General features: G+C 43.8%; 1 protein-coding gene across 1 annotated transcript; it reads right to left on the bottom strand.

Annotated features, from left to right (window-relative positions):
* Positions 1 to 523: 523 nt before the first annotated feature.
* LOC129842915 (dynein regulatory complex protein 11-like) lies at positions 524 to 15,092 on the bottom strand. Its single transcript, XM_055911616.1, has 3 exons — positions 14,830 to 15,092; positions 13,503 to 13,741; positions 524 to 939 (listed from the first exon to the last, which is right to left on the bottom strand). The coding sequence occupies exons 1-3, from the start codon at positions 15,005 to 15,007 to the stop codon at positions 790 to 792; spliced, it is 567 nt and encodes a 188-aa protein (XP_055767591.1). The 5' UTR covers positions 15,008 to 15,092; the 3' UTR covers positions 524 to 789.
* Positions 15,093 to 17,747: the final 2,655 nt, after the last annotated feature.

The following is a 17,747-nucleotide window of genomic DNA, read 5'->3' as shown; positions in this document are numbered from 1 at the left end:
AACACAGGGCGACCTGGGACAAGGTGCTGCTACATTGCACAGTGCCTCTCTGCCTGAAGCCCCCTGGCTGTAACTGGCAACAATGACAATTACACAGGCTAATTAACAGACTCTTATGGCACAGAAGCCACACAAACCCAACGATGGCTGAGGTAAGGAGAAAGGGAGAGAGAGAGAGAGAGAGTGAGAGACGGAGAGAGAAGAAGAGAGAGAAGGAAGACGGACAGGAAATACAAGGCACCGTTTGTTTAATTAATTCATTTATCTTTCTGCTGTGTTTTTTCATCATTGCGGTTAGCAGCTAACATTTGAGAGGAATCCCTCCATCGTTGCACGGTCTCGTGGTTCTGGGGATGGTTAATGATGATTTGTCTCAGGACAGGGGAGAGAGGGGAGCCTGGGGCTCGGCTGCGACGGGGTGTATTTGGGGGGGTTTGTGAGTCTCAGTACGCCCCCCCTCCCACTGCAGCTCAGAGCCCCCAGTTAAACATTTGGACTAAAATCAAGAACACTTATTTGCATCTTAAATATTTACACTGCGATAACAATGATTTATTTTACATATTTTATATCTGGTCTCATACAAGATAAACAGTTACCTTTTTCATTATGATCATAACATGATTGACTGTTACCGTTATACTGTTGTCATGACATGTCCAGTCATAGACTGGTAGTAAATGTATCGTCCATCATATCTAAGAAGTAGGAATGTAAATCACATCCCCTGAAAGTCCCTATCTGTATACCTCCCCAATGTTGACGACGTATATCTTTTGTCTTTGGCATTTACTTATTTTTCTTCTTGCTTTTCTCTTCTTTCCCTGTCTTCTTCCCACTGCCCCGCTTGTCTTTGTCCTTGCCCGACTCTCCCTCCTCCTCGATGGCCTTGGCCGCCCGTGCCCTCTTCTTACCCAAAGGTGTCTTGCCGTACCACATCTGGAAACACATTCACAGCCATCAATCCACAGTCGGAGAAAATAAAACCTGTTATACAGTGGCATTTCCTTCCTAACTGTAGGAACACAGCACCCTCATGTGGTGATTGTTGGAGCATGACTCTCAAATGTATATATGGAGTTCATCGGATAATACTGAATTGATATCTGATTAAAGTACTGAATTGATTATCTGATTATAGTACTGAATTGATATCTGATTAAAGTACTGAATTGATATCTGATTATAATACTGAATTGATATCTGATTATAGTACTGAATTGATATCTGATTAAAGTACTGAAAAGATATCTGATTATAGTACTGAATTGATATCTGATTATAATACTGAAAATATATCTGATTATATTACTGAATTGATATCTGATTATAATACTGAAAAGATATCTGATTATAATACTGAATTGATATCTGATTATAATACTGAAAAGATATCTGATTATAATACTGAATTGATATCTGATTATAGTACTGAAAAGATATCTGATTATAGTACTGAATTGATATCTGATTATAGTACTGAAAAGATATCTGATTATAGTACTGAATTGATTATCTGATTATAGTACTGAATTGATATCTGATTATAGTACTGAATTGATATCTGATTATAATACTGAATTGATATCTGATTATAGTACTGAATTGATATATGATTATAATACTGAAAAGATATGTGATTATAGTACTGAATTCATAATAAAATAATGATAATAGTAATAATACTGAATTCATATCTGATTATCTGATTATAATAATAGATGTAGACCAAACAGCACAACAAAGGCAAAACATGTTTTTAATATAATAATATACCATTCAGCAGACGCTTTTAACCTTAGCCACTTACATATTATTACTTTCTTACATACGTGTGGTCCCGGGAATCAAACCCACTATCCTAAGATGCAAGCGCCATACTCTACCAACTGAGGTACAGAGGACCATACTCTACCAACTGAACTACAGAGGACCATACTCTACCAACTGAGATACAGAGGACCATACTCTACCAGCTGAGCTACAGAGGACCATACTCTACCAGCTGAACTACAGAGGACCATACTCTACCAACTGAGCTACAGAGGACCATACTCTACCAGCTGAACTACAGAGGACCATACTCTACCAGCTGAACTACAGAGGACCATACTCTACCAACTGAGCTACAGAGGACCATACTCTACCAACTGAGATACAGAGGACCATACTCTACCAACTGAGATACAGAGGACCATACTCTACCAACTGAACTACAGAGGACCATACTCTACTAACTGAACTACAGAGGACCATACTCTACCAACTGAACTACAGAGGACCATACTCTACCAACTGAGATACAGAGGACCATACTCTACCAACTGAGATACAGAGGACCATACTCTACCAACTGAACTACAGAGGACCATACTCTACCAACTGAACTACAGAGGACCATACTCTACCAACTGAGATACAGAGGACCATACTCTACCAACTGAGATACAGAGGACCATACTCTACCAACTGAACTACAGAGGACCATACTCTACTAACTGAGGTACAGAGGACCATACTCTACCAACTGAACTACAGAGGACCATACTCTACCAACTGAGATACAGAGGACCATACTCTACCAACTGAGATACAGAGGACCATACTCTGCCACCTGAGATACAGAGGACCATACTCTACCACCTGAGATACAGAGGACCATACTCTACCACCTGAGATACAGAGGACCATACTCTACCAACTGAACTACAGAGGACCATACTCTACCAACTGAATTACAGAGGACCATACTCTACCAACTGAGATACAGAGGACCATACTCTACCAACTGAACTACAGAGGACCATACTCTACTAACTGAGGTACAGAGGACCATACTCTACCAACTGAGATACAGAGGACCATACTCTACCAACTGAACTACAGAGGACCATACTCTACTAACTGAACTACAGAGGACCATACTCTACCAACTGAACTACAGAGGACCATACTCTACCAACTGAGATACAGAGGACCATACTCTACCAACTGAGATACAGAGGACCATACTCTACCAACTGAACTACAGAGGACCATACTCTACTAACTGAGGTACAGAGGACCATACTCTACCAACTGAACTACAGAGGACCATACTCTACCAACTGAGATACAGAGGACCATACTCTACCAACTGAGATACAGAGGACCATACTCTACCAACTGAACTACAGAGGACCATACTCTATCACCTGAGATACAGAGGACCATACTCTACCACCTGAGATACAGAGGACCATACTCTACCAACTGAACTACAGAGGACCATACTCTACCAACTGAATTACAGAGGACCATACTCTACCAACTGAGATACAGAGGACCATACTCTACCAACTGAACTACAGAGGACCATACTCTACCAACTGAGATACAGAGGACCATACTCTACCAACTGAACTACAGAGGACCATACTCTACCAGCTGAACTACAGAGGACCATACTCTACTAACTGAGGTACAGAGGACCATACTCTACCAACTGAACTACAGAGGACCATACTCTACCAACTGAGATACAGAGGACCATACTCTACCAACTGAGATACAGAGGACCATACTCTACCAACTGAACTACAGAGGACCATACTCTACCACCTGAGATACAGAGGACCATACTCTACCACCTGAGATACAGAGGACCATACTCTACCAACTGAACTACAGAGGACCATACTCTACCAACTGAATTACAGAGGACCATACTCTACCAACTGAGATACAGAGGACCATACTCTACCAACTGAACTACAGAGGACCATACTCTACCAACTGAACTACAGAGGACCATACTCTACCAAATGAGATACAGAGGACCATACTCTATCAAATGAACTACAGAGGACCATACTCTACCAACTGAACTACAGAGGACCATACTCTACCAGCTGAGATACAGAGGACCATACTCTACCAACTGAACTACAGAGGACCATACTCTACCAACTGAGAGACAGAGGACCATACTCTACCAACTGAACTACAGAGGACCATACTCTACCAACTGAACTACAGAGGCAAATACTCTACCAACTGAGATACAGAGGACCATACTCTACCAACTGAGATACAGAGGACCATACTCTACCAACTGAACTACAGAGGCAAATACTCTACCAACTGAGCTACAGAGGACCATACTCTACCAACTGAACTACAGAGGACCATACTCTACCAACTGAACTACAGAGGACCATACTCTACCAACTGAACTACAGAGGACCATACTCTACCAACTGAGCTACAGAGGACCATACTCTACCAACTGAACTACAGAGGACCATACTCTACCAACTGAGATACAGAGGACCATACTCTACCAACTGAGATACAGAGGACCATACTCTACCAACTGAGATACAGAGGACCATACTCTACCAACTGAACTACAGAGGACCATACTCTACCAACTGAGATACAGAGGACCATACTCTACCAACTGAGATACAGAGGACCATACTCTACCAACTGAACTACAGAGGACCATACTCTACCAACTGAACTACAGAGGACCATACTCTACCAACTGAACTACAGAGGACCATACTCTACCAACTGAGATACAGAGGACAATACTCTACCAACTGAGATACAGAGGACCATACTCTACCAACTGAACTACAGAGGACCATACTCTACCAACTGAGATACAGAGGACCATACTCTACCAACTGAACTACAGAGGACCATACTCTACCAGCTGAACTACAGAGGACCATACTCTACCAACTGAACTACAGAGGACCATACTCTACCAACTGAGATAGAGGACCATACTCTACTAACTGAGATACAGAGGACCATACTCTACCAACTGAGCTACAGAGGACCATACTCTACTAACTGAGGTACAGAGGACCATACTCTACCAACTGAACTACAGAGGACCATACTCTACCAACTGAGATACAGAGGACCATACTCTACCAACTGAGATACAGAGGACCATACTCTACCAACTGAGATACAGAGGACCATACTCTACCAACTGAACTACAGAGGACCATACTCTACCACCTGAGATACAGAGGACCATACTCTACCACCTGAGATACAGAGGACCATACTCTACCAACTGAACTACAGAGGACCATACTCTACCAACTGAACTACAGAGGACCATACTCTACCAACTGAACTACAGAGGACCATACTCTACCAACTGAATTACAGAGGACCATACTCTACCAACTGAGATACAGAGGACCATACTCTACCAACTGAGATACAGAGGACCATACTCTACCAACTGAACTACAGAGGACCATACTCTACCAACTGAGATACAGAGGACCATACTCTACCAACTGAACTACAGAGGACCATACTCTACCAGCTGAACTACAGAGGACCATACTCTACCAACTGAACTACAGAGGACCATACTCTACCAACTGAGATACAGAGGACCATACTCTACTAACTGAGATACAGAGGACCATACTCTACCAACTGAGGTACAGAGGACCATACTCTACTAACTGAGGTACAGAGGACCATACTCTACCAACTGAACTACAGAGGACCATACTCTACCAACTGAGATACAGAGGACCATACTCTACCAACTGAGATACAGAGGACCATACTCTACCAACTGAACTACAGAGGACCATACTCTACCACCTGAGATACAGAGGACCATACTCTACCACCTGAGATACAGAGGACCATACTCTACCAACTGAACTACAGAGGACCATACTCTACCAACTGAATTACAGAGGACCATACTCTACCAACTGAGATACAGAGGACCATACTCTACCAACTGAACTACAGAGGACCATACTCTACCAACTGAACTACAGAGGACCATACTCTACCAAATGAGATACAGAGGACCATACTCTATCAAATGAACTACAGAGGACCATACTCTACCAACTGAACTACAGAGGACCATACTCTACCAGCTGAGATACAGAGGACCATACTCTACCAACTGAACTACAGAGGACCATACTCTACCAACTGAGATACAGAGGACCATACTCTACCAACTGAACTACAGAGGACCATACTCTACCAACTGAACTACAGAGGCAAATACTCTACCAACTGAGATACAGAGGACCATACTCTACCAACTGAGATACAGAGGACCATACTCTACCAACTGAACTACAGAGGCAAATACTCTACCAACTGAGCTACAGAGGACCATACTCTACCAACTGAACTACAGAGGACCATACTCTACCAACTGAACTACAGAGGACCATACTCTACCAACTGAACTACAGAGGACCATACTCTACCAACTGAGCTACAGAGGACCATACTCTACCAACTGAACTACAGAGGACCATACTCTACCAACTGAGATACAGAGGACCATACTCTACCAACTGAGATACAGAGGACCATACTCTACCAACTGAGATACAGAGGACCATACTCTACCAACTGAACTACAGAGGACCATACTCTACCAACTGAGATACAGAGGACCATACTCTACCAACTGAGATACAGAGGACCATACTCTACCAACTGAACTACAGAGGACCATACTCTACCAACTGAACTACAGAGGACCATACTCTACCAACTGAACTACAGAGGACCATACTCTACCAACTGAGATACAGAGGACAATACTCTACCAACTGAGATACAGAGGACCATACTCTACCAACTGAACTACAGAGGACCATACTCTACCAGCTGAACTACAGAGGACCATACTCTACCAGCTGAGATACAGAGGACCATACTCTACCAACTGAACTACAGAGGACCATACTCTACCAGCTGAACTACAGAGGACCATACTCTACCAGCTGAGATACAGAGGACCATACTCTACCAACTGAACTACAGAGGACCATACTCTACCAACTGAACTACAGAGGACCATACTCTACCAACTGAACTACAGAGGACCATACTCTACCAACTGAACTACAGAGGACCATACTCTACCAACTGAGATACAGAGGACCATACTCTACCAACTGAACTACAGAGGACCATACTCTACCAACTGAACTACAGAGGACCATACTCTACCAGCTGAGATACAGAGGACCATACTCTACCAGCTGAACTACAGAGGACCATACTCTACCAACTGAACTACAGAGGACCATACTCTACCAACTGAGATACAGAGGACCATACTCTACCAACTGAGATACAGAGGACCATACTCTACCAGCTGAACTACAGAGGACCATACTCTACCAACTGAACTACAGAGGACCATACTCTACCAACTGAACTACAGAGGACCATACTCTACCAACTGAGATACAGAGGACCATACTCTACCAACTGAGATACAGAGGACCATACTCTACCAACTGAGATACAGAGGACCATACTCTACCAACTGAGATACAGAGGACCATACTCTACCAACTGAACTACAGAGGACCATACTCTACCAACTGAACTACAGAGGACCATACTCTACCAACTGAGATACAGAGGACCATACTCTACCAACTGAACTACAGAGGACCATACTCTACCAGCTGAACTACAGAGGACCATACTCTACCAGCTGAACTACAGAGGACCATACTCTACCAACTGAGATACAGAGGACCATACTCTACCAACTGAGATACAGAGGACCATACTCTACCAACTGAACTACAGAGGACCATACTCTACCAACTGAGATACAGAGGACCATACTCTACCAACTGAGATACAGAGGACCATACTCTACCAACTGAGATACAGAGGACCATACTCTACCAACTGAGATACAGAGGAACATACTCTTCCAGCTGAACTACAGAGGACCATACTCTACCAACTGAACTACAGAGGACCATACTCTACCAACTGAACTACAGAGGACCATACTCTACCAACTGAACTACAGAGGACCATACTTCCAACTGAACTACAGAGGACCATACTCTACCAACTGAGATACAGAGGACCATACTCTACCAACTGAGATACAGAGGACCATACTCTACCAACTGAGATACAGAGGACCATACTCTACCAACTGAACTACAGAGGACCATACTCTACCAACTGAGATACAGAGGACCATACTCTACCAGCTGAACTACAGAGGACCATACTCTACCAACTGAACTACAGAGGACCATACTCTACCAACTGAGATACAGAGGACCATACTCTACCAACTGAGATACAGAGGACCTTACTCTACCAACTGAGATGCAGAGGACCATACTCTACCAACTGAGATGCAGAGGACCATACTCTACCAACTGAACTACAGAGGACCATACTCTACCAACTGAACTACAGAGGATCATACTCTACCAACTGAACTACAGAGGCAAATACTCTACCAACTGAGATACAGAGGACCATATTCTACCAACTGAGATACAGATGACCATACTCTACCAACTGAGATACAGAGGACCATACTCTACCAACTGAACTACAGAGGCAAATACTCTACCAACTGAGCTACAGAGGACCATACTCTACCAACTGAACTACAGAGGACCATACTCTACCAACTGAACTACAGAGGACCATACTCTACCAACTGAGATACAGAGGACCATACTCTACCAACTGAGATACAGAGGACCATACTCTACCAACTGAACTACAGAGGACCATACTCTACCAACTGAACTACAGAGGACCATACTCTACCAGCTGAGATACAGAGGACCATACTCTACCAGCTGAACTACAGAGGACCATACTCTACCAACTGAACTACAGAGGACCATACTCTACCAACTGAGATACAGAGGACCATACTCTACCAACTGAGATACAGAGGACCATACTCTACCAGCTGAACTACAGAGGACCATACTCTACCAACTGAACTACAGAGGACCATACTCTACCAACTGAACTACAGAGGACCATACTCTACCAACTGAGATACAGAGGACCATACTCTACCAACTGAGATACAGAGGACCATACTCTACCAACTGAGATACAGAGGACCATACTCTACCAACTGAGATACAGAGGACCATACTCTACCAACTGAACTACAGAGGACCATACTCTACCAACTGAACTACAGAGGACCATACTCTACCAACTGAGATACAGAGGACCATACTCTACCAACTGAACTACAGAGGACCATACTCTACCAACTGAACTACAGAGGACCATACTCTACCAACTGAGATACAGAGGACCATACTCTACCAACTGAGATACAGAGGACCATACTCTACCAACTGAACTACAGAGGACCATACTCTACCAACTGAACTACAGAGGACCATACTCTACCAACTGAGATACAGAGGACCATACTCTACCAGCTGAACTACAGAGGACCATACTCTACCAACTGAACTACAGAGGACCATACTCTACCAACTGAGATACAGAGGACCATACTCTACCAACTGAACTACAGAGGCAAATACTCTACCAACTGAGCTACAGAGGACCATACTCTACCAACTGAACTACAGAGGACCATACTCTACCAACTGAACTACAGAGGACCATACTCTACCAACTGAGATACAGAGGACCATACTCTACCAACTGAGATACAGAGGACCATACTCTACCAGCTGAACTACAGAGGACCATACTCTACCAACTGAACTACAGAGGACCATACTCTACTAACTGAGATACAGAGGACCATACTCTACCAACTGAGATACAGAGGACCATACTCTACCAACTGAGCTACAGAGGACCATACTCTACCAACTGAACTACAGAGGACCATACTCTACCAACTGAGATACAGAGGACCATACTCTACCAACTGAGATACAGAGGACCATACTCTACCAACTGAACTACAGAGGACCATACTCTACCAACTGAACTACAGAGGACCATACTCTACTAACTGAGATACAGAGGACCATACTCTACCAACTGAACTACAGAGGACCATACTCTACCAGCTGAACTACAGAGGACCATACTCTACCAGCTGAGATACAGAGGACCATACTCTACCAACTGAACTACAGAGGACCATACTCTACCAACTGAACTACAGAGGACCATACTCTACCAACTGAACTACAGAGGACCATACTCTACCAACTGAACTACAGAGGACCATACTCTACCAACTGAACTACAGAGGACCATACTCTACCAACTGAGATACAGAGGACCATACTCTACCAACTGAGATACAGAGGACCATACTCTACCAACTGAACTACAGAGGACCATACTCTACCAACTGAGATACAGAGGACCATACTCTACCAACTGAGCTACAGAGGACCATACTCTACCAACTGAACTACAGAGGACCATACTCTACCAACTGAACTACAGAGGACCATACTCTACCAACTGAACTACAGAGGACCATACTCTACCAACTGAACTACAGAGGACCATACTCTACCAACTGAGATACAGAGGACCATACTCTACCAACTGAGATACAGAGGACCATACTCTACCAACTGAACTACAGAGGACCATACTCTACCAACTGAACTACAGAGGACCATACTCTACCAACTGAGATACAGAGGACCATACTCTACCAACTGAGATACAGAGGACCATACTCTACCAACTGAACTACAGAGGCAAATACTCTACCAACTGAGCTACAGAGGACCATACTCTACCAACTGAACTACAGAGGACCATACTCTACCAACTGAACTACAGAGGACCATACTCTACCAACTGAGATACAGAGGACCATACTCTACCAACTGAGATACAGAGGACCATACTCTACCAACTGAGATACAGAGGACCATACTCTACCAACTGAACTACAGAGGACCATACTCTACCAACTGAGACTACAGAGGACCATACTCTACCAACTGAACTACAGAGGACCATACTCTACCAACTGAACTACAGAGGACCATACTCTACCAACTGAACTACAGAGGACCATACTCTACCAACTGAGATACAGAGGACCATACTCTACCAACTGAGATACAGAGGACCATACTCTACCAACTGAACTACAGAGGACCATACTCTACCAACTGAACTACAGAGGACCATACTCTACCAACTGAACTACAGAGGACCATACTCTACCAACTGAACTACAGAGGACCATACTCTACCAACTGAACTACAGAGGACCATACTCTACCAACTGAGATACAGAGGACCATACTCTACCAACTGAACTACAGAGGACCATACTCTACCAACTGAGATACAGAGGACCATACTCTACCAACTGAGATACAGAGGACCATACTCTACCAACTGAACTACAGAGGACCATACTCTACCAACTGAACTACAGAGGACCATACTCTACCAACTGAGATACAGAGGACCATACTCTACCAACTGAGATACAGAGGACCATACTCTACCAACTGAACTACAGAGGACCATACTCTACCAGCTGAACTACAGAGGACCATACTCTACCAGCTGAGATGCAGAGGACCATACTCTACCAACTGAAGTACAGAGGACCATACTCTACCAACTGAACTACAGAGGACCATACTCTACCAACTGAACTACAGAGGACCATACTCTACCAGCTGAACTACAGAGGACCATACTCTACCAACTGAACTACAGAGGACCATACTCTACCAACTGAGATACAGAGGACCATACTCTACCAACTGAGATACAGAGGACCATACTCTAACAACTGAACTACAGAGGACCATACTCTACCAACTGAGATACAGAGGACCATACTCTACCAACTGAGCTACAGAGGACCATACTCTACCAACTGAACTACAGAGGACCATACTCTACCAACTGAACTACAGAGGACCATACTCTACCAACTGAACTACAGAGGACCATACTCTACCAACTGAACTACAGAGGACCATACTCTACTAACTGAGATACAGAGGACCATACTCTACCAGCTAAGATACAGAGGACCATACTCTACCAACTGAACTACAGAGGACCATACTCTACCAACTGAACTACAGAGGCAAATACTCTACCAACTGAGATACAGAGGACCATACTCTACCAACTGAGATACAGAGGACCATACTCTACCAACTGAACTACAGAGGACCATACTCTACCAACTGAGCTACAGAGGACCATACTCTACCAACTGAACTACAGAGGACCATACTCTACCAACTGAACTACAGAGGACCATACTCTACCAACTGAGATACAGAGGACCATACTCTACCAACTGAGATACAGAGGACCATACTCTACCAACTGAGATACAGAGGACCATACTCTACCAACTGAACTACAGAGGACCATACTCTACCAACTGAGACTACAGAGGACCATACTCTACCAGCTGAACTACAGAGGACCATACTCTACCAACTGAACTACAGAGGACCATACTCTACCAACTGAACTACAGAGGACCATACTCTACCAACTGAGATACAGAGGACCATACTCTACCAACTGAGATACAGAGGACCATACTCTACCAACTGAACTACAGAGGACCATACTCTACCAACTGAACTACAGAGGACCATACTCTACCAACTGAACTACAGAGGACCATACTCTACCAACTGAGACTACAGAGGACCATACTCTACCAACTGAACTACAGAGGACCATACTCTACCAACTGAGATACAGAGGACCATACTCTACCAACTGAACTACAGAGGACCATACTCTACCAACTGAGATACAGAGGACCATACTCTACCAACTGAGATACAGAGGACCATACTCTACCAACTGAACTACAGAGGACCATACTCTACCAACTGAACTACAGAGGACCATACTCTACCAACTGAGATACAGAGGACCATACTCTACCAACTGAGATACAGAGGACCATACTCTACCAACTGAACTACAGAGGACCATACTCTACCAACTGAACTACAGAGGACCATACTCTACCAACTGAGATACAGAGGACCATACTCTACCAACTGAACTACAGAGGACCATACTCTACCAACTGAACTACAGAGGACCATACTCTACCAACTGAACTACAGAGGACCATACTCTACCAACTGAGATACAGAGGACCATACTCTACCAACTGAGATACAGAGGACCATACTCTACCAACTGAACTACAGAGGACCATACTCTACCAACTGAACTACAGAGGACCATACTCTACCAACTGAACTACAGAGGACCATACTCTACCAACTGAGATACAGAGGACCATACTCTACCAACTGAACTACAGAGGACCATACTCTACCAACTGAACTACAGAGGACCATACTCTACCAACTGAACTACAGAGGACCATACTCTACCAGCTGAACTACAGAGGACCATACTCTACCAACTGAACTACAGAGGACCATACTCTACCAACTGAACTACAGAGGACCATACTCTACCAACTGAGATACAGAGGACCATACTCTACCAACTGAGATACAGAGGACCATACTCTACCAACTGAACTACAGAGGACCATTTGAACTGTTATAACGGCAAAACACCTCCTTCCTTCCTCCTACATAGGACCTTTCCAATTGTCGCCTCCTTTCTGTGGGAGTAAGGCTATACTGAGCACTTTGGTGATAAACATATGTAAAAATGATTTATGGAAATCAAAGGTGATTCATTGATTGATGCTACTGAACCTTAAAGGCCTCCTCCTCCTCTTTGTAAACGGGGTCCTGTCTGGCCAGTGGAGGGATGAACTCTTCAGCGGTCAGTGGTCTGGTAGTCTGCTGGGCCAGCCTGCGAGGGGTCAGCACCAGCCTCACAGCCTGCAGGATGTGGCCCTGGGTGTAGCCGTCTGTCACCTTGGCCAGGGAGCTCAGGTCCAGGCTGGGGGTGAGGCGAGCACCGCCACCACACAGCAGCTCCCTCCACAGCACTGGAGGACACAGCACAGACAGGGGTAGAAAGGTTAGAGTTCAAACCAGAAGTGGATAATAAATACAACATTTTATTTGAAAAGATGCATGTTTACTGGTGGGCCTATCATATGAATTCATTCCACCAGTATTTTTCATGTCAACTCATTCCTGGTGGCTTTAGGGAATGAAAGCTCCACAGATTCTGTCTGTCCATAGCTATCAGGGTGGCCTAGATATAGACCAATACAGACCACTATAAACCACTATAAACCAGTATAGACAACTATAAACCACCATAAACCAATATAGACCACTATATACCACTATAAACCACTATAGACCAATATAGACCACTATAGACCAATATAGACCACTATAGACCACTATAATCCACTATAGACCAATACGGACCACTATAAACCGATATAGACCACTATAAACCGATATAGACCAATATAAACCAATATAGACCAATACGGACCACTATAGACCACTATAAACCACTATAGACCACTATAGACCACTATAAACCACTATAAACCAATATAGACCGCTATAGACCAATATAGACCACTATAACCACTATAGACCACTATAAACCACTATAGACCACTATAAACCACTATAGACCACTATAAACCACTATAGACCACTATAAACCAGTATAGACAACTATAAACCACCATAAACCAATATAGACCACCATAAACCACTATAGACCACTATATACCACTATAAACCACTATAGACCAATATAGACCAATATAGACCACTATAGACCACTATAATCCACTATAGACCAATACGGACCACTATAAACCGATATAGACCACTATAAACCGCTATAGACCAATATAAACCAATACGGACCACTATAGACCACTATAAACCACTATAAACCACTATAAACCACTAGACCACTATAGACCACTATAAACCAATATAGACCACTATAAACCAATATAGACCACTATAAACCAATATAGACCACTATAAACCAATATAGACCAATATAGACCAATATAGACCAATACGGACCACTATAAACCACTATAAACCAATATAAACCAATATAAACCAATATAGACTACTATAGATAACCCACCCAGTCTGGAGGCATAGTCAGGTCTGGGGATGAGGATGATCTTCCTATAGACTTTACAGAAGGGCTTGAGGTCTGCGTCAAAGGGCCTCCTGGACGTCCCTATGACCAGAACACGATCCTCAGGCTTCACGGACTTCAGCACCTTTACTAGGTCCTTCTTCAGACGCTTGGGCTCCATCTAGAGAGGGGGAGAGGAGAGAGAGAGAGAGAAAGAGAGGAAGTGGAGAGAGAGAGGAGAGAGAGGAGAGAGAGGGAGATGGAGAGAGGGATGCAGATAGAGAGAGAGGGAGGAGAGAGAGAGAGGGAGATGGAGAGAGGGATGGAGATAGAGAGAGAGGGAGATGGAGAGAGGGATGGAGATAGAGAGAGAGGGAGGAGAGAGAGAGGGGGAACAAGGAAAAGGGGTTAGAGAGTTATGACCAGCCACATGAGGGCAGCATAAACTTGTTCGTAAATTCAAGATGTCCCCATTTTCAACTGCTCACAGCTGTCATCTCATATAACCCATGTTTCCCAACAATGGATGTGGGTCCCACTTTAGTTCATTCACAAACAATCAAATAATGGAGAAGGTTACTTGACAATCTGCTATGTAAACATTATTGTCAAAACAAGTCCCTTGATTACACTGTTTGTCAATGTGCACTGTAGTGTGTTGAGGGCTAGTATTGAGCAGTGCTAATAAATGGACTCTTTTTTACATTTAGTCTAGTCTTAGTCATTTTGACTCAAATATTATTACATTTTGGTCAAGTTTTTGTCAATTGAATAATGATTTAGTCTAGTTATTGTCAAAATGACAAAAACAGTGGGCCATTTTAGTCAACTAAATGCCCTTTAATAATAGTCACATTTTAGCCACATCACATTTGCATTGCCTCACTAACCTATAGTAAACATACATCACTGACTTCTATGTGACCAAACAGACATAGCCTTATCCTACCAACACATATATATAAGAAAATATAACAATTATCTGGCCATATAAATTCTTAATTCAGCCTACATAGATATTACATACAGTGCATTCTGGAAAGTATTCAGACCCCTTCCCCTTTTCCACATTTTGTTACGTTACAGCCTTATTCTAAAATGGATTAAATACATTGTTTCCTCACCAATCTACACACAATACCCCATAACGACAAAGCGAAAAAACAAACAGAAATACCTTATTTACATAAGTATTCAGACCCTTTGCTATGAGACTTTAAATTTAGCTCAGGTGCATCCTGTTTCCATTGATCGTCCTTCAGATGTTTCTACAACTTTATTGAAGTCCACCTGTGTTAAATTCAATTGATTGGACATGATTTGGAAAGGCACACACCTGTCTATATAAGGTCCCATAGTTGACAGTGCATGTCAGAGCAAAAACCAAGCCATGAGGTGGAAGGAATTGTCTGAGACAGGATTGTGTCAAGGCACAGATCTGGGGAAGGGTACCAAAAAATGTCTGTAGCATTGAAGGTCCCCAAGAACACCGTGGCCTCCATCATTCTTAAATGGAAGAAGTTTGGAACCAACAAGACTCTTCCTCGAGCTGGCCGCCCGGACAAACTGAGCAATCGAGGGAGAAGGGCCTTGGTCAGGGAGATGACCAAGAACCCGATTGTCACTGATTGTCAAAAGGCACCTAAATGACTCTTAGACCATGAGAAACAAGATTCTCAGGTCTTGTGAAACCAAGATTGAACTCTTTGGCCTGAATGCCAAGCATCACGTCTGGAGGAAACCTGGCACCATTCCTACAGTGAAGCATGGTGGTGGCAGCATCATGCTGTGGGGATGCTTTTCAGCGGCAGGGAGTGGGAGACTAATCAGGATCGAGGGAAAGATGAACGGAGCAAAGTACAGAGAGATCCTTGATGAAAACCTGCTCCAGTGTGCTCAGGTCCTCAGACCCGAGCGAAGGTTCACCTTCCAACAGGACAACGCAAGAGTGGCTTTGGGACAAGTCTCTGAATGTCCTTGAGTGGCCCAGCCAGAGACAGGACTTGAACCCGATCTAACATCTCTGGAGAGACCTGAAAATAGATGTGCAGCGACACTCCCCATCCAACCTGACAGAGCTTGAGAGGATCAGCAGAGACGAATGGGAGAAACTCCCCAAATACAGGTGTGCCAAGCTTGTAGCGTCACACCAAAGAAGACTCAAGGCTGCAATCACTGCAAAAGGTGCTTCAACAAAGTACTGAGTAAAGGGTCTTTACTTATGTAAATGTCATATTTCAGTGTTTTATCTTGAATAAATTAGCAAAATTGTCAAAAAAACTGTTTTTGCTTTGTCATTATGGGATATTGTGTGTAGATTGATGAGAAAAAAACATCTATTTTAGAATAAGGCTGTAACGTAAAAATGTGGAAAAAGTATTGGGGTCTGAATACTTTCTGAATGCACTGTACATATCATCAGGCATACACAAGTGCAGAGAGAGAGAGACAGAGAGAGACACAGAGAGACACAGAGAGACACAGAGAGACACAGAGAGACACAGAGAGACACAGAGAGACACAGAGAGACACAGAGAGACACAGAGAGACACGAGACAGAGACACAGAGAGACACAGAGAGACGACAGAGAGAGCGAGAGAGAGCGAGAGAGAGCGAGAGAGAGCGAGAGAGAGCGAGAGAGAGCGAGAGAGAGAGAGAGCGAGAGAGAGCGAGAGAGCGAGAGAGCGAGAGAGAGCGAGAGAGCGAGAGAGCGAGAGAGCGAGAGAGCGAGAGAGCGAGAGAGCGAGAGAGCGAGAGAGCGAGAGAGAGAGAGAGAGAGAGAGAGAGAGAGAGAGAGAGAGAGAGAGAGAGCGAGAGCGAGACACACAGAGAGCGAGAGAGAGAGAGAGAGAGAGAGAGAGAGAGACAGAGAGCGAGAGCGAGAGAGAGACAGAAAGAAAGACAGAGAAAGACAGAAAGA

This window comes from Salvelinus fontinalis, unplaced genomic scaffold, assembly GCF_029448725.1.
Source record: "Salvelinus fontinalis isolate EN_2023a unplaced genomic scaffold, ASM2944872v1 scaffold_0074, whole genome shotgun sequence".
NCBI classification, from domain to species: domain Eukaryota; kingdom Metazoa; phylum Chordata; class Actinopteri; order Salmoniformes; family Salmonidae; genus Salvelinus; species Salvelinus fontinalis.
Note: the sequence above shows the minus strand (reverse complement) of the source record. Positions and strands in the feature narration are given on the sequence as shown.